Source organism: Esox lucius, chromosome 7 (assembly GCF_011004845.1).
Source record: "Esox lucius isolate fEsoLuc1 chromosome 7, fEsoLuc1.pri, whole genome shotgun sequence".
Taxonomy (NCBI): Eukaryota; Metazoa; Chordata; class Actinopteri; order Esociformes; family Esocidae; genus Esox; species Esox lucius.
This window is the reverse complement of record NC_047575.1, coordinates 23,019,780-23,044,072: the sequence shown is the minus strand read 5'-3', so window position 1 is coordinate 23,044,072 and position 24,293 is coordinate 23,019,780. Positions and strand designations below refer to the sequence as shown.

General features: G+C 46.3%; 1 protein-coding gene across 1 annotated transcript in view; it reads left to right on the top strand.

Annotated features, from left to right (window-relative positions):
- The window catches only part of uvrag (UV radiation resistance associated gene), a 120,465-nt gene that overhangs the window by 54,768 nt on the left and 41,404 nt on the right, over positions 1-24,293 (top strand). The window contains exons 10-13 of the mRNA XM_010870695.4: positions 2,033-2,132; positions 2,307-2,370; positions 9,567-9,732; positions 23,650-23,725. Of these exons, the coding sequence (XP_010868997.2) occupies positions 2,033-2,132; positions 2,307-2,370; positions 9,567-9,732; positions 23,650-23,725 (406 nt within the window). The remainder of the gene's footprint in view (positions 1-2,032; positions 2,133-2,306; positions 2,371-9,566; positions 9,733-23,649; positions 23,726-24,293) is intronic.

The following is a 24,293-nucleotide window of genomic DNA, read 5'->3' as shown; positions in this document are numbered from 1 at the left end:
CACTGCCTATTTGTGTTTTTAGGCTGTGAGAGAGAGTAAGCAGATTGTGTCAAAGACCAGTCTGATGTGTTTGCCTAAGCCTCAACCCTGGATACCCAGTTTGGTTGTTTGGTTACCTGGGAATGATGGGGCCAGAACAGAGCAGTGCTACAGTATACACACTATCTATAGCTAGTCAGACAGAGTAGTGCTACAGTATAGACACTATGTAAAGCAGGTATGTCAGAGCAGTGCTACAGTACAGACACTATCTAAAAATGGTCAGAGCAGAGCAGTGAAAAGAAACCCACCAATTCAATATGTAAACAAGGAAATTGACTTGGACATTCATACATCTGCCTAACGTCCACCCCAGAAAAGATACTATATTAAAGTTCAGTAAATGGAAAAAATGTGGTGTTTGCGCGAGTTCCTGAGTTGATGCAATTAGCAGGTTACTAAAAATGTTTGTCTGTGGTGTTTTGATCATCTGTACTGAGATGGGAGGTTCTTATGTAGGAAAGGTCAGATGAGGTGATTGACAATGAAAATATCTGGTGCTTCTTTAGTCTCCACCAGGTCAGCAGATAGACAGGAAGAGCAGGATGGGGGGTGTCCCAGTGAGAGACCAGGACCACAGGGGAAAGGCCGTTTCACATTCCATGATCATTTTCTCTCCAAAGCCTTTTCATTTGTCTTGATGTGTAATTATCCACAAAACTCCCCAAAGTACTGGGACACATACAGTTCCAGCAGTATCAATACACACCCATACACAAACACGCACTTCTCTGATGTCCAACTCCAGTAGCTGTCAACAGGTGAACATGAGAAAGCAAACATTATTTCAGACTTTTGCCCTTCTCAGTTAAGTAGGTCATGGTCGCGGATTGTCCCCCCGCCAAGTCTGGTAATGGAACAGCCCGGGGCTGGTCTGAAAGGGCAGGGGAGATTTTGGACATGTCCCGGAGGGGAAAGAGTGGCTGGTAATTTAGCAGTTATGATAATTGAGTTGCTTTTACAATTAGAGTGGAGATGATTCAGAGTGTAGCCATTAGCTCTCTCTCATCCAGTCCTGGGCCAAGATAAACAAAACCCCTGCTATCCGCCTCTTCAACCTCAGTCTCTCGTCAACGCGCTGCCACCCCTCATTACTAATGTACACCATAGCTAACATACACCCCTTTCTCTCGCACTCTCGCTTTCTCTGGTTGTTTTTACCACTGCCGTTTTAAATCCCGCCTCAAATCTGTTTCTCTCATCTCCCTGGTCACTCTCTCATCTCCCTGTATCTCTCTCTCATCTCCCTGTATCTCTCTCTCATCTCCCTGTATCTCTCTCTCATCTCCCTGTATCTCTCTCTCATCTCCCTGTATCTCTCTCTCATCTCCCTAGTCTCTCTCTCTCATCTCCCTAGTCTCTCTCTCTCATCTCCCTAGTCTCTCTCTCTCATCTCCCTAGTCTCTCTCTCTCATCTCCCTAGTCTCTCTCTCATCTCCCTAGTCTCTCTCTCATCTCCCTAGTCTCTCTCTCATCTCCCTAGTCTCTCTCTCATCTCCCTGTATCTCTCTTTCATCTCCCTGTATCTCTCTTTCATCTCCCTGTATCTCTCTCTCATCTCCCTGTATCTCTCTCTCATCTCCCTGTATCTCTCTCTCATCTCCCTGTATCTCTCTCTCATCTCCCTGTCTCTCTCTCTCATCTCCCTGTCTCTCTCTCTCATCTCCCTGTCTCTCTCTCTCATCTCCCTGTATCCCTCTCTCATCTCCCTGTCTCCGTCTCTCATCTCCCTGTATTTCTCTCTCCTCCCTGTATCTCTCTCTCAACTCCCTAGTCCCTCTCAACTCCCTAGTCCCTCTCATCTCCCTAGTCTCTCTCTCATATATTAATAAGGACTGTGAACCAGTCTTTCTCCCATTTTCCGTTATCTTTGTCATCTACACAACAATCCCTGTGTCCTCTTCCTCATGCTCTTCCTCCCCTTCTATTGTGTCCTGTGTATGTGTTGCTTACAGCTTCTGGTCTGAATGTCTCTGTGACTCTGTTTTCCCAGGGAGCTGTTCCTCAAATCCAACGCTCAGCTCACCTTCCGCTGTCGTCAGCTCCTCTCTGAGCTGTCCTACATCTACCCCATCCATGTGGTTTCCACAGCCGTGAGTAACCTCCTCCTAAGTACCACACGCTTTCAGGTCATCAAAATACAATTTCTATGAAGAGTGCCTTCTTTGCTCCCCTTGCTTTTCCCTTACTTGTCATAAAATGTTCTCTCTTGCTCTCTCTATGGGTTTTTTGGTTCTTGACTTCTCGTCTTGAATTCTCGTTCCTAGCATGGTGCACACTCAGATTATGTCATCTGTGGAGTGAAGCTGCCCAACTCTGAGGATTTTCAAGGTAATGCATCTATTTCATCTGAACATGGAGGGGTTTGGAGTGACACATATAAACCAGGGCCTTCCTTTTTATTGAAAACTTCTGACCCTCTCCTTTTGGTTGCACATCACATCATCCAGACCTAGTAAATGTGGGGCCATCCTGTGTCTGAGAGCTGTGTGTAATATCCGTGGTTTCATTGGGCCTGCTAATGTTGTATTGCTCTCTGACACTGTGCTCAAATGTTCCCTGTAGTCCTGTGTTTCCCGACTGAGGGCAGGGCAGGCCCCAGGGGGTACGTGGGAAGATTTCAAAAACATTTTAATACTTTTTCATGAATTCATAAAATGATTTACAACTCGCAGTATTTCAGTAGGTTGAACATATTTTCTGAGGTTGTTTTTTCTTTTTTCTTTTGTATGTATTACTGTCTCCCTTTCCATTGACCGCCCATTGATCATCTGCTCGCGCCAAACACACGTTACTGTTCCACTGCCGTTTGCCAGGCCAGAGTGTCTCAAAGTTACAGGCGAACAGCTAGCTTGAAGTGGAAACTAGCGATAAATCAATGGCTAAAATGGCTGAAGTGTAGTGGAAAAAAGTTGAAAATTCCAAGTACCGTCAATTTCATGAACAGTATGTTCTCTTCATTTTGACCTCCACACCTATTGAGCCGCCTTAGCCACTTTGTTTCTTCTGCAGAGGTGCTGTCAAAACATAGCATGAAACCAGTCCATTTACAAGAGCACCTCAATACAAAGCATCTACTCTGTGTGGGTACGCCTGACGACTTTCAGAATTTAAGCGACGGCAAAATAAATTCAAGACAGCCACTACACTGTAAACGAAAGCGTGGTGTGGTATTTGGGCTAAATCAAGAAAGCACTCACTTTAGCTGAAGTTGTTTTGCCTGCTGCAGTTGTCCACGCAGAAACAATGATTCATAATTATGGATGCTGCGGCATCAATGACCGGCAGAGTGAAGGGATTCATCTGCCAAATAAAGAAGGTAAACTCAGACGTTGAATGGAATTACTGTTTAACTCACAGGGAGGCTTTGGCAATGATGTTTTCAATGACGCAGTGAAAGTTGTTACCTTTATTGCGTCAAGGCCTCTGAATCACTGACTGTTTGAAAGGCTCTGTCATGACAGTGGGACTGAGCTCGACCAGCTACTGCTACACAACGACGGCGGTTGGTTTTTCTGGAGGGACATGGCTACAGAGGCTTTTTGAGCTGCTCCCCGAAGTAAATGCTTTTTTTGTCTGTCCATTCGCACCCCCATGTGACTGTGTTCAAGGACACCGTCTGGGTGGCCCACCTTGTATATTTTGGATGATGTGTTCAGCAAACTGAACCAACTGAATTCCTCAAGGTAAACACATAAACATTCTAAACATGTATGATCAAGTGTGTGTGGACTTATTAAAAAGATACTATGAGGTGTGAAGATGGAGATGTGGTTTCCAACAGTTTGACACCTGCCTTTCTACAGGTTATGTGGACAAAGCTCCGATGGTGCAAATATTAAGCTCATGTTTATTCAAACTCGACAGTGAGTTGAACTCTTGCTTTTACATCTTTTCTGGTGTGGCAGTGGAGGGAAGTGTGGAGAGACAGAACATGGATGAGCCAGACTGGGAGGTAGTGGAGTGATGAGTTGTGGATGAACAGACCATGGATGAGCCAGACTGGGAGGTAGTTGAGGGATGTGTTGTGGATGAACAGACCATGGATGAGCCAGACTGGGAGGTAGTAGAAGGATGTGTTGTGGATGAACAGACCATGGATGAGCCAGACTGGGAGGTAGTAGAAGGATGTGTTGTGGATGAACAGACCATGGATGAGCCAGACTGGGAGGTAGTTGAGGGATGTGTTGTGGATGAACAGACCATGGATGAGCCAGACTGGGAGGTAGTAAAGGGTAGAGTTGTGGATGTACAGACCGTAGATGAGCCAGACTGGGAAATTGAATTTCAAATGGACTTTCACTCACTGTTTATTTTCTGGTCTGTTAGTTCATACCTACATTTTTTTTTACCTCACATTGTAATTTAATTATGATAATATAAGCCAGTTTAATTCTACACATCATTCTTACAGCATAGTATAATCTGCTAAGTGTTTGTGTGTGTGTTTCCTTGCTTAGACTACAGAGGTTTGAATGAGATGATAATGATGATTTAAGAGGGTCTTGCATTTGGAAAATGTCTCATTTCCTTCATGTAACAGCCTTATAACAGCCTTGTTTCGGAAAGTCAGATTTGTTTTGGAAAGTCCGACTCAGGAAAGGAAGCAGGACTTAAAGAGACAATGGGTGGGGACGTGGAGGTCGTGGGGGGTGGGGCTTTGCCTTAGACACAATCACTATGCCCCCCCCCCCTTCAACCTTATGTTTCATTAAATAGAGGGAGAGGGACATACCTTTAAAAGTGGCAGGTGAGGAGGAGGCACTTGTGTGCCATAATGTCCTGTCAAGCGGTGAACTGATCATGTCCGAACGCTGTGTTTACCAAGTGACAGGTGAGGGTTACCTGTCTGCAGGGCAGGATGTGGTAGGTTAGTGACCCATTGGGATGGACTGAGCTGAGAGCACAGAGGGGTGACCTCTAGAGGGCGCAGGAAACTGGAGAGGGTAGATACTGTAAATACACTCTTTTAGGGGTTGCTCAGATTAAAACTGGAAGAACGTGTATTCAGGGAAGCCAGGCTTCCGCAAAACAATGTGGTCACTGAAAACAAAAACATCATTAAGAATGTATCTTTACTTTTCATTTCTGTTTTGTTAATTTTCCTTCTGTTTTGCAAGTGTCTGAATCTCTACTGGAGATCATCCGATGAAGCCAAACAGCGCCTCTCTGTCTCTGTATGTGTGGGCCATGTATTACATGCTGTCTGAGAGTGTGGCTGCCATACCACTTGATAGATGGATAACAAGTTGCATTTGGCATGAGCTTTGAGCTGATCATGTGTGTAGTCCTCTCGCAGGAAAACACCCTGCGAGGGAAGCCACTTAGGCTTCACACCCATGAAAACACAGTAAAATCGAAAATAAAATACTCCCCAGTTATTGTGTTCTCCATTGGTGGCTAGCTAGCAAGCTAAAATTTGCCTTTTCCTAAATGGCTATGGATGGTTTGGACTGGTGGTTTTAGCTATTTCTCCACAATGGCCAGTGATTTAATGATATCCTGTTGTACCCCGAGGCTGAGATGGGAGATCATGTCAACTATGCTATATGTAAACTAGCTGGCTTTTTATTGGCATGAATTTAGATCAGCTACAGTGTTTTACCAAGTAAGATTTTACTAAATCTCACTAGTAGTTAGGACAAGAAAAACAAACGCTTGTACTGTCTGTTGTATGAAGTCAAGACATTTTAGCGAGTTGGCAACGAAAGGAGATTTGAGTCCAAAAAGAGTTTCTCATTTCGGACCACACACACATATATACAACTGATTTGTGTTAAAATTGCCCTGGAATTGTAGAGGCAAGTCTTTGCTTTCTTTCTAGCTTGAGGTTCCGTGATGAATCAAACGTATGATGGTATTTATTCAACCACAGTGTGTGTGGGTGCGTCATTGTTGTCTTCTAGTCTCGACCATAAAATCATTTTTGTATTTGTTGGCTATGATTTGCAGTTTATAGCGGTTCTAATATGTATTTGCTCTGATTAACAGCTTATAGGAGTTGTAATATGTGTTGGCTATGATTAAAAACGTATAGCAGTTTGTATATGTTGACTATGAATAACAACTTATACAGGTTCTAATATGTATATGTTATGATTAACAGCTTATTGTTATGATTTACAGCTTATAGAGGTTCTAATATAGGCTATGAATGTCAGCTTCTAAAGGTTCTAATATGTATAGGCTATGAATAAATCCTTATAGAGTATGTTATATATAAGCTATGGATAATGGCTTAAATAGGTTATAATATGTAAATGTTATAGATCTTCTAATAAAATGTATGGACTTGGATTTCTTTTCCCTGTTAGTTTTACCCACCCACCGCCACTTTTCACACGTTAACATAGCTAGCCTTTGCTACACACTAGAGCGCAGTAGACATGCCAAGCATACTTGGCTGCACATTATACAAAATGAAGGACAGGACAACATTGTCATAGAGCAGGATGTCCTCACTAGATCAGCCATCTCTAAACTGAGATGGTTGATAACTGTAATGCTGTTTAGGAGTTGATGGTGTTTCAGTTAGCTTGCTGGTCTTGTTGCAGTCCTCTGTAGTGATTGCGGTCAAAACTCTGTGTCCGCTACTTTAGGTTCATTGGTGAGTTCTCCCAGAAATGTAATTAAACATAACAGACTATAAACCATAAATAAACCATCCAGGAAACCAATATAATCACCTCGAGAGAATTTATTACAAGCTTCTAGGTGATAGAACAGTCGTTACAGTGTTCAGCAGCGTATTACATCAGTGTACAACCTCTGTTTAGGTATCCTTTTGTAATGAAACATGAACCAACTCCAATATACCTCCCCCTCCACTGACCATGGGTGTGTCTTGGTTTAGGGCCTATCTGACCAGTCTAATTCAGCTCCTCCATACCTGCCCAACCTCCACCCTGTGTGTCTGAACACATGCCACCACTGAACTGTCAATACTACACAGATGCTTCTGTAGGGTCTGCATACAGGTTCTATGGTCCTGCCTTAATCACCCTACCTTGAGCCATGAGTGTATCACGCTGTCTTACAATATAGTATACCGGGAAGCATACAGTAGATTGGAATGTGTCTGTAGTTGATTAGAGTGGCAACACAATGCTAGTTTTGTGGTTCCCAGGTTAGTTAATCCCACTCCGACTAGCCTGACTGAGTCATCAAGTCATCCTCTCACAGAATGTGCTTATAACAGAACTTGTATGTACAGTAGCTGGTTTGTTCATGCGTAGATGAGTATGTTCTAAGGCACAGAATAAATCAGTTTCACTAGTATAGCATGAAGTACAAATGTAAGATTACATTTGATACGAAAAATAACAAAAACAGTAATGTAGCACTTACAAAATCTTCTACAGTAGGCTGGAATGAATACCCCTCCACCACTAACGTGCATCCCCTTGGGTAAAGTATTAGTTTCAACTACGGCACTAATAAGCTCACCACAGATCAGAGCAGTAGTTCTCAATGATACAAGCTCCTTGAATTATTGAAAAGCTGCAATCTTTAAGAGGCATCTATTCAATACAAATGTTAGCCACTTATCTAGGTCGTCCTGCCATTTTGGATTATCCCCGCTATTAGCCAATTAAATAATTTTATATGCTCACTGCCAGTTTTATAAATTGTACTTGTTTGTACACATTTGTGTTGATTTTGATGGTAAGCGCTAAGGACATTATTAGTTCGAGGTCAGCAGCATATCACACAGCAGTCTCTGGTCTGAAGAGAAGCAGGTTATCGCTCCTGGTTGGTCCCTGGATTGGCAGCTGGAAATTGTGCTGGAGGGGACATTCCCTTACGTAGTGTGTTTTATCTGGTGTCCTGACTATGGGCTCCCTAACGGACCCAGGGCACGTAGGAGAGTTCTACTGATTCTACTGTTGACATTTGGACCACGTCATCATGGCCTCTTACTCGTCCCCAGCTTTTAGCAGGCTCATTCTTCCCATCCCCACCCTGTAACAAAAATGTACACATTGTAGAGTACTTTATCTACTACATTTCTAAATTACCAACGTGTAAAATGAGAGGGTGGAGGAAGGTTAGAGGTGAGCGGAGAGGAATGCTGGAGTACATGAAGGTGGAAGGAGGCTAAAGAAGGTGAGGGTGGAGGATGGCTGGTTAAGGTGAGGGTGGAGGATGGCTGGTTAAGGTGAGGGTGGAGGATGGCTGGTTAAGGTGAGGGTGGAGGATGGCTGGTTAAGGTGAGGGTGGAGGATGGCTGGTTAAGGTGAGGGTGGAGGATTGCTGGTTAAGGTGAGGGTGGAGGATGGCTGGTTAAGGTGAGGGTGGAGGATGGCTGGAGAAGGTGAGGGTGGAGGATGGCTGGTTAAGGTGAGGGTGGAGGATGGCTGGTTAAGGTGAGGGTGGAGGATGGCTGGTTAAGGTGAGGGTGGAGGATGGCTGGTTAAGGTGAGGGTGGAGGATGGCTGGTTAAGGTGAGGGTGGAAGTGAGATGCTGCCAAGAAGAAAGAAGGGATCATTGTATGGAAACATGGTCCACACTGTCATTTGAGGACTGATTTGCTATCCCAGTACATATTTTTATGTCTGTTTATATGTTTCATTCCTTTTTGACAATTTGCCATTCCTATTGGACAGTTCCGCAACTAGTTTTATGAGAAAACTTGAATGTATTGGCAGGTCAAAAGGTAATCCGCTCCATGGCCTCGGTGCTGCTGTCAGAGGTGCTGCAGACATCAGAGCGATATAATAGTAGTTATGCACCAACACGCCAAATTGAAGTGAGACCTAGTCTGCAATTCACGTAGGCCGCGCTCTGTTATTCCAGAGCATTACGACAACAGCACTATAATTTTGGATTTGGAAGCAGCAGCGTTTTGCTTGGAGCGAAGTCCTGTTACTCCGCTGTTGATAACTTGAAACAATTTAATGTGCTGTCAGCGAAGGCCGTTATTTTACTCCAGGCAATGGGCCTCTGGCCTTTTTTGTTGTGGGAAAAGGTAATGAATCTTGTTCATTTTCCTCTGAAGTGTAATTGAACATAGACGGCAAGGTTTTACGTGAACTTTATGCTTTACTTGCACATCTCCTGAATTAAACAAGTTAGAGTTATGCCTAAACCATGTATACAACTGTTCATGTTTTCATGTGCACTGCGTCGCCGAAAACAGACTGATTTTCCAGACACCCACATACATGTAACCGCTTTTAATTTGCGTGGTCAGTTGGTTATCAAAATGTTTTTGTTTGCTGTCACACAAATCATATTACTCCATCATGATATTATTAATTTTTTGCAATGTAAAACATTGTTCAAACAGAACAAATGGATTAGTATTGCAGTCAGAGCGTTGCTATCTATTTACTTTGAAGTGAAGCTTCATGAACTTTTGAAGAAATAATTAAACACTGCAGCTGTGTAGCTTGTGGTTTCCACATAGCCCCTATTCAGTTCCGAGTCTTAGCGTTGTGTTCCGCTATGGCGTTTCGAATCAGATCTAATGCAAGAATGTTTCATTGCTTTTCATGCTTTGCTTCTCTTTTTTTTTGTCCCACAGCAAAGGACGATGGGAGTGTGGCGGTTGCCCTGGGTTACACAGCCCACCTGGTGTTGATGATCAGCTGTTTCCTGCAGATCCCCCTCAGGTATCCTGTCATCCACAAGGGCTCCCGGTCCTCCATCAAGGACACCATCACAGACAAGCTCAGCGAGAAGGAGAGGGAGTAAGCATTACCCAACGGCCATTTTCACATTCATGTTAAACGCTTGCCATTCACGAACAGACACAAACAGATAAGGGTTAGTGGTGTGGAGGATATTTATCCTGCGTTTAATTGTGGAAACTTGGAAGGTACTGCACTTACTATAGCCAGGCGATGGGGGCCAAGTGTTTTGTGCTAGAGTGGAGATGAACTCTGAACGTTGACTAGTGAATCACACAGCGGTCCTGGTCATAACAAGGGGCTTATGTAATGTGGGTCTAAATGAGGAAAGCATGTGTCGGCTGAAGCGTGGTGAACTGTACGGCGAGTTGGATTGTGCTGGGGATTCCTGGCCCCCCACTAGAGTAAGGATCAGAGGGACCAACCAGTCATACCGTGTCTCTTCATCTAGTCCAAATCTTTTTGGACAGCTTAGCCTTCTGTTATAAAAGTCTGTCCAACCCTGCCAGGTTCTCTCACAAAAGGCCCCGACCGTTGCGTTCAAAGTTCGGTTGTCAGTTCCTATAAAACCCGGCCAGTGGGCGGAAGTGTTTTTCATAAAGATGAATCACATGGTTGACGGTTCCTGTAAAGCTGTCAGTCAGTGTGTTTAACCCGTCCTGGCCCTCAGTATCTGTATCCTGGGGGGGGGGACTAACAAACACTGTGTTGACACGAGCTTACCGGAATGAAGAAAGGTATTTAAGATGAACGGATGTGTCGGATGATATTGTTGTCATGGACATGAGAGGGTAACAGTGTTGGGTCTTTGCCTCTGGGCTGTGCCTGCCTGCGTGTTTAAGGCCTGTTCTGAAGGGCACCGCAATTACACACCCGACCACCGTATCGAAATTATTATTTAGATCTGTTTGGATCCTGTAACTATGCATCAAACTCCCAGCAAAACTCCTGTTGCCTCGTGGTAATTGCGTGTTTGGCAATCCACACACACACGCTCCGAGGTATGCAGTCATGCATTCCTGTATATTCTTGTACTTTACGTGCAGAGCCGGGTAAGACCCCCCTCGATCAGAACCCATTATGGTTATCAGATGGTATAATACATAGGGTTATCTAAAGCCCAGAGATGCTTCTGCAGTAGGCAGATGGTTTAGTGATGTGTATGGGCAGATCTGAAGCCTACGGTTCTAGATTGATTCATTGTAAGTGTAGTGCCAGCCGCCAAGAAATGAAAAGGGCAAGACAAAAGATGTAAAAGCCAGTCTGGATTGCATCTTGCCACGCTACGTACAGTTGTAGCCCGTGACCTCGGCTCTGCACATCTTTCCCACATCTGCCTCTGTTCTCTTCGCTGTGGATGGAAGGCTCTCACCTGTCACCAGTCGTGTCAGCTAAATGCTTTGATTCCCCCCTTGATATTCCCGAGTGTTATTCTTTGCCTCCAACAGATGGGGAGCGCCGGGCGTTAATAAAAACACATTATTATACGATGTGTCAGGTCCCCTTACAAAGCTGTTTAGGCATAGGTGCTTATGGGCCCCCCTCCTGTTTAGAGCAACACAGGCCTTCTGTATGAGGAGCAGCTGTGAGCCTGGCTGGTTAATGATCCGAGTGGGACAGGTAGTGAGGGCCGGTCGGAGCTCTGCTGTGCACGTGGCTGTGAGGCCCTAGCAGACAGGCTGGCCTTTGAAAAGTGAAAGCAACGTTGCCTCGTTGCCCTCAATGAATTAACGAGAAAAAAAAGAGAAGGGCCAGAGCCCTTTAGTTAACTCGTCTGTAACTAACAAGCCCCTGGGACCCCAATAAGTACCCCAGGAAACCATGGCCGGAGCCATTTCCTACGCTGTTGACCGTTGAGTGAACGAACCCTGTGAGGGAAGGATGTCTGCCTGCCTCTCCTGCTCGCGCACACACGGATGCCGCTGGTCATTGTTGTAGCCAGGCTCATCGAAAGGCTTCAGCATGAACACATTCCTACACACTTGCGTCCATCTGTCACACATTGACACCGTTGACCGTAAACACGCAGATGTTGAGAGCCAGGCGTTATCAGAGACAACTGCCGCCGGCAGCGGCCCATCTCTCCCTGGAGTGATGTCACCATGGCAGCTGGAGGCCCTCCCCCAAACCATCGGCTCCGCAGATCAGCGCTTGACTGCACTGTACGCATTCCCACTCCCAGGGTCATTAAAGCAGGATATTTATACCAGGCCCATCAGAGAAAATAAACGTGAGGTGGGGCAAAGGAGCCAGCCAGCCCCACACAGCCTCACCAAACCACCCTTAGGTGTCCCTGAGCTGGACCAAACGCTCCTTTCCCTTTGACCTTTCCCCATGTTTACCAGCCTCCCAGTCCCTAGGGCCATACACACAGAGCCCAATGACGTGTGGGATGATGGAAAGCAACCCGTATGAGGCTCCAAACGTACAAAAAGAGTGATTAAAGTGTCGGAAAGGGGCAACAAATGGAGATAAGTGAGGTGGTGTCTGAGCCGTGCCTTTTAAAGCCGGGCAGAATTAGCAGTCGGGTTGGCGATCGATCATTGCTGGAGGCACGCTTCTAGAAACTGTCTGCTCTGATAACGTAGGAGCAGGCAGACAGGCAGCACACGGGGCTCTATAGGGCCCTGGAAACATTCCACCTCTGACCGCGCCTACCTGGTTTGCAGTTAGTCGTGTTGTGACCGCGTGCTGTTTCCTCTGACTGGTGTGTTTAGGTTCCACATGTCAGTGGCATCCTAGGTAGAGCTGTCCCCCCCCCGCTTGGCGGGGCTGTGTGTCGTCGTCCCGATTTGGCAGGGCTGTCAAACCCCCCCCCCCCCCCCCCCCCTTGGTGGGGCTGTGTGTTTGTGTGTCCCCTTGGCGGGGCTGTGTGTGTGTGTTTGTGTGTCCCCTTGGCGGGGCTGTGTGTTTGTGTGTCCCCTTGGCGGGGCTGTGTGTTTGTGTGTCTCCTTGGCGGGGCTGTGTGTGTGTGTGTGTGTCCCCTTGGCGGGGCTGTGTGTGTGTGTGTCCCCTTGGCGGGGCTGTGTGTGTGTGTTTGTGTCCCCCCATTGGCGGGGCTGTGTGTGTGTGTGTGTCCCCTTGGCGGGGCTGTGTGTGTGTGTTTGTGTGTCCCCTTGGCGGGGCTGTGTGTGTGTGTTTGTGTGTCCCCTTGGCGGGGCTGTGTGTGTGTGTGTGTGTCCTTGGCGGGGCTGTGTGTGTGTGTCCCCTTGGCGGGGCTGTGTGTGTGTCCCGCCATTGGCGGGACTGTGTGTGTGCCCCCCCATTGGCGGGGCTGTGTGTTTGTGTGTCCCCCCATTGGCGGGGCTGTGTGTTTGTGTGTCCCCCCATTGGCGGGGCTGTGTGTTTGTGTGTCCCCCCATTGGCGGGGCTGTGTGTTTGTGTGTCCCCCCATTGGCGGGGCTGTGTGTTTGTGTGTCCCCCCATTGGCGGGGCTGTGTGTTTGTGTGTCCCCCCATTGGCGGGGCTGTGTGTTTGTGTGTCCCCCCATTGGCGGGGCTGTGTGTTTGTGTGTCCCCCCATTGGCGGGGCTGTGTGTTTGTGTGTCCCCCCATTGGCGGGGCTGTGTGTTTGTGTGTCCCCCCATTGGCGGGGCTGTGTGTTTGTGTGTCCCCCCATTGGCGGGGCTGTGTGTTTGTGTGTCCCCCCATTGGCGGGGCTGTGTGTTTGTGTGTCCCCTTGGCGGGGCTGTGTGTTTGTGTGTCCCCTGGGCGGGGCTGTGTGTGTGTGTGTGTGTGTCCTTGGCGGGGCTGTTTGTGTGTGTGTGTCCCCATTGGCGGGGCTGTGTGTGTGTGTCCCATTGGCGGGTCTGTGTGTGTGTGGTGTCCCATTGGCGGGTCTGTGTGTGTGTGTGTGTCCCATTGGCGGGGCTGTGTGTGTGTGTGTGTGTCCCATTGGCGGGGCTGTGTGTGTGTGTGTGTCCCATTGGCGGGGCTGTGTGTGTGTGTGTCCCATTGGCGGGGCTGTGTGTGTGTGTGTGTCCCATTGGCGGGGCTGTGTGTGTGTGTGTGTCCCCCATTGGCGGGGCTGTGTGTGTGTGTGTGTGTCCCATTGGCGGGGCTGTGTGTCCACCCCACTTGGTTGTGTGTCCACCCTGCTTGGCGCTCCTCAGGGCTGTGTCCCGCCCCCCCCCACCCCCCCGCTCAGCGGGGCTGTGTGAGACACTTAAGGAAAAAAGCTTTCTTTCCCTCATTCAATTTTATCTGGTTTTGTTTTGCTTGTTTTTAAGAGTTGGACAATGTGTCCTATTGTCCTGACTGTGCCAGCAGTATTCAACTCTCTGACCCATGGGCTCTAATAGCATGTTGTAGCCACGTTGTCCAGAGCAGCGGAGCCCATCTTCGTAGTCCCAGTGTCTCTGATTGGGGAAGAAAGGGGATGTGATCCAGATGTCCACTAGTTGTGATTGAGACCAGAGCCTGGCTGTTAAAAAGCGCGGCCTCGTACAGTCTTTTTACTAGGAGTGTTAAGGGGCAATCCACTCTCTTTCTCAAATTCTTTTGGGGGGATTGTGAAAGTGAAGGCTAAAGAACTAAACAGCCTAAGTAGGGATTGATATGTCAATGTGTGGCTCAAGTGTGGTGTAGTGGGTTAAGGGCTGGGTGGAAGTGCTGTATGTAACATCAGGGACTGGGAGGCCTCGACAGGACCGGAGAGCTCAGAGAAAGAACGTTATTGTAACAGGGCTTTAGAACCTTCAAGTCACTTAACATGGACCATGTGGTACCAGGGAAGGGTGCAGCCAAATTCCCCCCTCCGCCAGCCCCCGCAGGGTCACATAGCAGCCGGGAGGTGGGGGGTGGGCGGCTGAGCAATAAAAAGGTTTCTCAATGAATGGACGCAGACTAGAGATGGGCAGACCCACACCCTCCCACACTTGCTGATGCTCTTTTAACACCCATAATATTGTAGTGCAGTATCATTTTTGGACAATGGGAAATGCTGTAATGTTTAACTGAGTTTTGGATGGCCCGTAGGGACAGGAAGAATACACGGGTGTGCCAGTCAGGTCAGGCGTGCCAAGTATATGACTTGGCATGCAGACCTGTAAATCAGGGGTTGGTAACAGGTGGCCCAGAGGCAATAAAAAAGCTCAATAAGTGGAATTGAAAAAGTATTCCCACACATAAATTATGAGAAAGAAGTAAGATTACGTGTTGTCTCAATGAAATCTTGGGATGTCATTTTTATTTGGCAATATTCGTTTTGGGCCTGGTTGTGGTAAGTTTGCAGTGAACAACCTTCTGCTCAAACTAAAATCACAGCTCAATTTAGTTGTGGACCCCTGCTGTAAATCCTGTCTGTAATCCAGAGATGATGGTCTGAGATTTGGCCCACTGAGACCAGACTGCTTCCCTGTTCTCATTGACCCAATGCACCCCCCAGCCTTACTCTGCCATCACTCTGTCCATGTGTCAGCCCTCCTTTTTCAGCTCATTTTACAGCCACTGGACAGATATCTATTTTTTCTTTAAAGATGTTGAAAGTAAGCATCCGTCTTAGTTGAATGCATTTCAGAGTTTAAGTTATGACAGTTAACTCAAAGAAATTGCTTAGTTGATATGGTTTATCTGAACAACTTTTTCATGAATGGTTGACTTTTGGCCTAACCTGTCTTACTGCTGCCTGGTCCCTCCATTCCTCCATCTCTCTCCATCCCTCTCCATTCCAATCCATCTCTCTCCATCTCGCTCCACTCCCCCATCTCGCTCCATCCCTCTCCATTCCAATACATCCCTCTCCATCCATGCTAAGATAAAGGGCTGTTTTGAGAACACAGGACTGGAATATGGTCTTGGATTCATCCCACCACACTGCACAGTTTGGCACAGCATTCACTAAGGGCATCGATAGTAAACATGTGCACCACAACCAGAAGCCATGGCGTACAGGTCACATTTTTGGACCCGTACGACCTCTGAGGAGCTATCAAACGTGTGCTCATTCAAATAGGTGGACTGTTATTGTGCCACATCTGGAACTCGTACATGCAGGGCATACAGATTCTCGTGGACTGGAAGGGCCAAGCTGTGGCCTACCCGGCTACAGAGTCCTACCAGAGGAGCTACAGTACATGCCTTCCATGGCAAGTAACACTGAACCATGCGTAAGAGCCCTGGCTGTTCTGGACAATTGTGGTCTCCTAAGACATTAAACCACGTTAACGTTTGCAAAGGCTTTAGCAGTAAGCATTTCAATGCAAGTGATTAACTCTTGTTACTGGGTTAGGATTAACACGTGATAAATAGCAATAGATCTCACTCTCCCACTTCATCTCTCCTTTGAGGGTATTCAGCTATACAGTGAGGGAAAACATGATTTGACCCCCAGCTGATTTTGTACGTTTGCCCACTGACAAAGAAATTATCAGTCTATAATTTTAATGGTAGGATTATTTGAACAGTAAGAGACAGAATAACAACCAAAAAAATCCAGAAAAAAATTATAAAATAATTTGCATTTTAATGAGTGAAATAAGTATTCGACCCCTCTGCAAAAGGTTTTGATGACAAAACCCTTGTTGGCAATCACAGAGGTCAGACGTTTCTTGCAGTTGGCCACCAGGTTTGCACACATCTCAGGAGGGATTTTGTCCCACTCCTCGTTGCAGATCTTCTCCAAGTCATTAAGGTTTCGAGGCTGATGTTTGGCAACTCAAACCTTAAACTCCCTCCACAGATTTTGTATGGGATTAAGGTCTGGAAACTGGCTAGGCCACTCCAGGAACTTAATATGCTTCTTCTCGAGCCACTCCTTTGTTGCCTTTATCGTGTGTTTGGGTCATTGTCATGCTGGAATACCCATCCACGACCCATTTTCAATGTCCTGGCTGAGGGAAGGAGATTCTCACTCAAGATTTGACGGTACATAGCCCCGTCCATTATTCCTTTGATGCTGTGAAGTTGTCATGTCCCCTTAGCAGAAAAATACCCCCAAAGCAAAATGTTTCCACCTCCACGTTTGGCGGTGGGGACATAGGCGGCATTCCTCCTTCTCCAAACACGGCGAGTTGAGTTGATGCCAAAGAGCTCGATTTTGGTCTCACCTGACCACAACACTTTCACCCAGTTCTCCTCTGAGTCATAAAGATGTTCATTGTCAAACTTCAGACAGGCCTGTACATGTGCTTTCTTGAGCAGGGGGACCTTGCGGGCGCTGCAAGATTTCAGTCCTTCACAGCATAGTGTGTTACCAATTGTTTTCTTGGTGTCTACAGTCCCAGCTGCCTTGAGATCAGTGACAAGATCCTACTGTGTAGTTCTGTGCTGATTCTTCACCATTCTCATGATCATTCCACGAGGTGAGATCTTGCATGGAGCCCTAGACCGAGAGAGATTGACAGTTCTTTTGTGTTCCTTCCATTTGCAAATAATCCCACTAACTGTTGTCACCTTCTCACCAAGCTGCTTGGCGATGGTCTTGTAGCCCATTTCAGCCTCGTGTAGGTCTACAATCTTGTCCCTGACATCCTTGGACAGCTCTTTGGTCTTGGCCATTGGGGAGAGTTTGGAATCTGATTGATTGCTTCTGTGGACAGGTGTCTTTTATACAGGTAACAAGCTGAGATTAGGAGCACTCCCTTTAAGAGTGTGCTTCTAATCTCAGCTCGTTACCTGTATAAAAGAAACCTGGGAGACAGAAATCTTTCTGATTGAGTGGGGATGAAATACTTATTTCACTCATTAAAATGCAAATCAATTTATAACATTTCTGACATGCGTTTTTCTGGATTTCTTTGTTGTTATTCTGTCTCTCACTGTTCAAATAAACCTACCATTAAAGTTATAGAGTGATAAATTCTTTGTCAGTTGGCAAACATACAGAACCAGCAGGGGATAAAAAAATGTTTTTCCCTAACTGTATATGGCCTGCGAAGACTAACCTACATTTGAAATACCTGTGTTGCATTTTGTATCAGTGAGGGAGTTTAGATCGCCCATGAGAAATAAAGAGGTGCTCCTTGGGAGGGAGTGGGAGCTGCCAGCCCCAGAAAGACCTAGCCTGATCATGTCCTCTGGGTCAGGCTCTCTGGTTCAAATTAAAACAATTAGAGAAGAGAGAAGAAAAAAACACCACTACAGGCTTCTGCGTAGTCTAAGAGAGCCTGTCAGATCATGAAGAAAGCCAAAACGACAGAGTGACCGAGAGGGCGACCGGATGGCCCATCACTCAGGAGACACTTTTACAGCAGTGCCTTGTCTCCAAGATGGCGTTCCAGTTTCAGTTAGCCCTGCGGTAAGTGGAGCCGTGAGCCGCTCATTAAAACTGCATTCACTGACAGATGCTCAATGTAATCATTTCTCAGTTATTGGAAATTACAGCCCTTCGTGATTTATATAGTAACCAGTGCCATTAGCAGTGACAGTTGCGAGGCAGCAGGTGTTTTTAAAAAGCAGGCCTCGCATGATTTATAGTCCTTGTTCGTTTGAAATCGCACATTAAAGACATTCTAGATTTTTTTTTTTCTTGGAGCCAGCCACCTATAGCTAGGTGTAACTAATGGTTACGGGTGGCTAACTTGTATCTCCACTACGTGTTCTGCACATTTGCCGCATTAATTAGTTTTGTGTAAACAAGGCCTCAAGAGGACACGTGCTGTGTTTACATTTCAGCGTGTCACCGGGAACAGTTGTTATGGGGCAGATTAAGGCTGAACTCCCCGACCACCCACCTGCTGTACGGCCATAGCGTTAGTTTTTACGGTGCTACAGCACTTACCCTTGTACAATTTACTGGCCTTAGGGGAGACACAGATGAGTGCCCTGTGGAACACATGGATGTACTGCATGTGCAAGGTGCACTCATTGACCTGATCTTCTGTAAAAGTCTGTTTTGCAGATGACCATGTTAGGTCGGAGGTCAAGGTTTTAAATGGACTGAGCTCTCGTAATTCTCAAACATCTCCAGGCGTCGTGCTCCCATCACAGAGAGTGAGTCGACAGTGATGTGAAGGTTGCCACTTAACCAGTGCTCACAGAAGACTTGATGTTGCTGCTGCTGGGAACGTTTTGGTGGACTGGAACATGCTTCAGATACACTACTGTAGGTCATTTTCAGATACTCTACTGTAGGTCATCTTCAGATTCTCTACTGTAGGTCATCTTCAGATACTGTACTGTAGGTCATCTTCAGATACTCTACTGTAGATTATTTTCAGATACTCTACTGTAGATTATTTTCAGATACTCTACTGTAGGTCATCTTCAGATACTCTACTGTAGGTCATCTTCAGATACTCTACTGTAGGTCATCTTCAGATACTCTACTGTAGGTCATCTTCAGATACTCTACTGCAGGTCATTTTCAGATACTCTACTGTAGGTCATCTTCAGATTTCCACTGATGCAAAACACTGGTGTTTTCCCCTAAAGTCCAGAATTTGTTCTGTTTCCATTGAGATGGGACAACGCCCCAGACTTTAGGATGTAGGGCAGGGTTTGCGGGTTGACATGTTATGTGCTGTGAAAACACGGCATGTTGTGCTATTCGAATAGCTATGTGTATCATTTGCTTTAGGCTTCTTGTAAATGGTTTTCATCCGATCTAACAAACAGATCCCTGATTAAGTAAAGAAAAATAACAGTACAGGGAAGCAAAGAGTTTGAACGACCCAAGGTGATATGATGCCTTTGATTCAACAGAAGTACTGAGACCGAGGTGTAGCCTGCAGAACCTATGACAACACCAAATTACCTCAGAATTCTCACAAATCCTTCTATTAGAGGCAGATAGATTTGACTAAATACTTATTAAACTAAATAATGAATACAATGGCTTACAGTTGCAGTGTCATGGGTGTAAGTGGCGAAGGAGCCGGTCGCAGGAGATGGGGAAGAAATTAGTTTTATTACTCAGGTTCAAACGCTGTATTGTCAATAAACTGAGCATGACGTTATTGTTTATTTTATTTTACTACCGGAAAAATATTGCCTTTTATTTTTCGTAACCTGAAAACCAAATCATGTTGATAGTTTACCTCTCCCTCCCCCCCCGAGCCCCTCCTTAATTCCTTGGTACCAAGTGTATGGTGGAAACAGGAAAGTCTAGAGCCAACATTAGCATAAATCCCCGGTGTAGCCCTGGTACCAGGGTGAAGCACCAGTGGAAATGCAGCATAGGTCTAGTGGTCTTTCAGGTCAACTTTCCTGCACAGAGAACCATCCCTGATTCCTTTAATAAACCAGGTCGTGTGATGGAGGGCGAAACCAGAGATACTGAACACACATGTATGAAAGAGAGGAAGAGGCACAGGCTCCTCATTTACTTCAAAGTCTTTATTCATGTTTTTATTTCCTGCGTTTTACAAGAGTCCTCTCCTGCTATCATATTTTGTGTTGTCTGCGAGGGGGGTCTGGGCCTGTCTGCCTGCCTGCAAGCAGTATAGGCCTGGCAGGCTGGCTGGATGAGCCGGAGGGGGGGGCTGTGTAAATGCTTTAACCCCATAAAGAGAAGGGGCTTTCTGTTAGAAGCTGCATTTACGACGTACAGAGTTCCCCACGCCTGTCTTCTTATTAATTACAGATCTTGTCTGCCTACTTGGCCGCACGCAGGCAGCTCAGTTCAGACTCAACACCAGAGATCGGCAACAGGTGGCTTGTTGGCTCAACCCCACCTGAGGCTGATATTTAGTTTTTGGCCCCCCAAAATTGTTTATTGTAATAAAAAATTATGAAAAGCTGCAATCAAGGTACCGTGATCGTACATTATTGTTTTTTTTGTTGTTGTTGTGGTCCATTTGTTGTGTACAAATGTTATCGGACGGGAGAATCAACATCTTTTACCTGCTCGCCTCTTGCCATCTTATTTTAGTCTCTTTGATAGTCCAGGTTTATGACATTAAGCAGAACAGATTATATATATTTTTTGAAGTAGACATGTTGATCATGTGTCAGTGTCATGTTTCGTTTGACATGTGAGTGTAGAAAGAGAGGACAGCAGGGTGGGATCGTGTGGGGAAGTTGTGGTACGGCAGTACTATTTTAACAGCGTGTCTGTTGTATGTGTGTGTGCCCTTACAGTACATAATTGTGTGTCTGTGTGTGTTCATGTCCATCTGTGTGGACGGCCTGATGAGAGAGGGGTTGTAATTGAACCCAGAGAGGGAGGAAACGTGTGTGGATGTAGTCTGGTTTCTGGCTCTGGCCCATGGATGGACTGCTGTGGGCTGGAGAGCTGCTCCAATACTGATTGTAATCCTCTTCATCCTGCTTTTGTAACACATGACTTCAGCACAGCGGCCAAGACAACGCCGGTCCAGTGATTTAAAATGACCGCTTTCCCGTTCCCCTACACTCTCTCTCTCTCCCTCTCTTACTCCTCTCCTCCCCCTCTCCTCCTCCCCTACTTTTCTCTACTTCCTCTATCCCTGTCCTCTCTACCTCTCTCCTCCCCCTCATCTCTGTGGGACCTCTGACTTCCTCTCCCCCCTCCCCCCCGATGGTGTGTAATAATATATTTCACTTTACTGGATGTTCACGGCTGGAATTCCTGGTGTTTGGTGAACCGGAGTCCCTTCAGTGTGATTTCAGACACACTGGACAGCACTCATTAATCACATCACCATGACGGCAAACCGTATGCGTGTGTATGTGCGTGTGTTCTCATGTATGCTTGGCTTTTGTGTGTTTGTGTGAGTGCGTGTGCACGTGTGTGTGTGTGTGTGTGTCTCTCTCTCTCTCTCGCTCGCTCGCTATGTTTCTCTGTCTCTCTTTCTGACTCTCGTTCTGTGTCTCTGTTTCTTTGTAATTCACCTATCATCAGCCAACAAATCATACATCAGGAGAGTGTGATTGTTGGAATACCTCCTATGAGAGTGTGATTGTTGGAATACCTCCTATGAGGGTCTATGTTGCGTGTGTTTTGATGTGTCGATTCTCCCTGCGTTAGTTATTTCCTGGTCATGACATCTGACCTCTGGCATGGAGCTTCCTCTGGGGTTTGACTGAGGGCGTGTGTGTAGAAGTGTAGTGGTGGACCGCTGCGGTGTTTCCCTGGGTCTCAGAAACAGAGTTCATGTCTAAACAACAGCTTGTTATATTTGACTAGTTTAGCCGGTGCTCTTATCCAGAGTGATGCAATGCCCACAAACCTAAATGAATTGCGTGAGCCTTCAATGTGCACTAAAGCATTAACCGTTAAAGATAACAGAGCTGCAGTAGCCAGGCTACATCTGTGTCAGCTCCAGGCTGGCCTCCAGGGATGTGAGGAGTGGGGGGGCCGGATGTTCACTCAAACCCCCTGACCTGACGGACTGCTGAGCCTGGCTGGAGAAGCCAGTAGTCGTACAGGGTGAACACCAGCAGGTGTGTGTGTTTGAGAGTGGGATCAAACAGAGTAAGGAAGCCCAGGGCATCTTTCAGTACATCATGGGAGTTGGGAAGCAGACATAAGCACTTAATGACAGGGGCCCTTCTGCACAGAGGATGATGAGGATTGTTCACCATAATGGGATGAGAGGTGAGTGCCGTTGTCACTCAGGGTGTCAGCATTTTTGGCCTGGAGCCTTTCCTCCAACGTCTACCCAGAAACACTTCCATCCAAGAGGTTTTCAGCGCGGTGTGTGTCGGCCTGCCCTGTTCTGCTGGCTAGACACATGACTGGCACATGAATGGGACTTTCCAACTCTGCCTGTCGGGCATTCTCTACGTCTGTCTTTCTTCCCGGGAGTGTAGAACCAGAGGGCTAGGGTGTTAGATGGGCCTGCAGATGTTCAGGAGCTTACTTGGACACAATAAGGATCAAGGTAGGGTGATGGGCAAATGGAGAGTATGGCGAGTGAGTTGGGATAGTGGTCTGGAAGTGAATGTAATCGTAGACTCAGACAAATGAATTAGCTTTGCCTGAAGTCAGCCTAACCAACACATACTATCACATCGCCTTCTTAACCAGGAAGTCAGCCTAACCAACACATTATCGCATCAACCTCCTAACCAGGAAATCAGCCTAACCAACACATATTATTACATCAACCTTTTAACCAGGAAGTCAGCCTAACCAACACATATTATTACATCAACCTTTTAACCAGGAAGTCTGCCTAACCAACATATTATTACATCAACCTTTTAACCAGGAAGTTAGCGAATCTTAGGGCTGGGCAATATCAACAGAAATCAGTGATCGCGATAAGTGGACCCAATTACCTCTAACTATATATCGCAGTAACTTTGTGTTAAAAAAGGCTGAGTACAATTGTGCCATATTCCAATGCAGTTTAGACTTTTTGCTAACTAAATTAGTGTAATTAACATGAAGTACCTCGATAACAATATATATTGTAATCAAGGTAATTGGGTCCACTTATCGCAATACTGATTTACGTTGATATCACCCAGGTCTAACGCATCTTATCACATCAACCTAGTCACCAAGAAACCAACCCAACCACCACGTACACAGAAATATGTAGGCCTCATTCAGCTTACAATAAGAAGCCACTAGAGCATAATGACAATGTGTCAGTGTTCCTTCAGTCATCCCTGGGTGATACGAGACCCACTGTGAACAACCCATTGTAGCCTCTTGTTAAAGATCCACTATGACCGGCCCATGAACCCAGGCTGAAGTGGACCCTCTCCAGTATAATGCAGTGCTTCAACCTGCGATGCCATCTGGGCGGCACTTTATTCTTACAAAGTCAAATAAACAAGGACTGAAATAAGAGTTTAAGGCCACGTTTTATTTCTTCAAGTCATTTTCAACGGCCATGTAGATGTACTGTATGTTACGCAACTTTGACTTTCGTGTTAATTTGCACGTATTTCCTGAAAACCCTCAAAAAGGTTTCAGTTTAATTCTCTCTCCTTCTATAGAGCAAAGTCAATATTTTTCTATTAGACAGGTGATTCTCCACACTGTCAGCTCCTCAGTCCAGCAGGATTTAGGTGTCTCCCCGGTGTTACCCAGAATAACACACATGAACCACCTGCCTCAGTACGGCCCACTTACTCCCTCCTGTTTTCTGTTCCCTTCTCACAGGTTCCCCCTCTACCCTCGTGGAGAGCGATTTCAGTTTGAATATGGAGTCTACCTGATCAACAAGAACATCGCCCAAGTAAGACCATGGAGCGCTTCCACTCATCCCACTCTCACACACGCACACATATAGAGACCACATATTTCCCAGGTAGGACATGACACGTGAAGGGCAGATGGTCTGAGGGTGTTGGTTCACTGAAAGCTTCGTGTGTGAGGATTGACCTCAGAATCCCCATTGGCCCGGATGTTGTACACATGTTTTGGATCCATCAGTCATGTCCATCTGGGCTGGAGTCCTGTCTCTTTGTTCCCTTTGAAGTGACCTGGAAACTCAGAATAAATATGAAGAAACCAGGATGTGTGAGGACACACTGGACTAGAGGCACCTGGGTGCATGCTGAGCCTCTGTCTGTAACTGTTCAGAATACTGGACACGCTCAGCTCAGAGCATTTCCAAGGCTCCCAAATACCAGAACTACAAATCCACACCAAAATCCAAGGATGTTCAGACATGAAACGAGGGGCTGGTATTTTTGGGACCAACAAAACGTTTCTCTATGTAGTGGGGGAATGGCCAACCCACTTCTAATGTTAGCTCCTCCCACTGCCACAACAACATCTGACATATTTGGAACACGCACGCC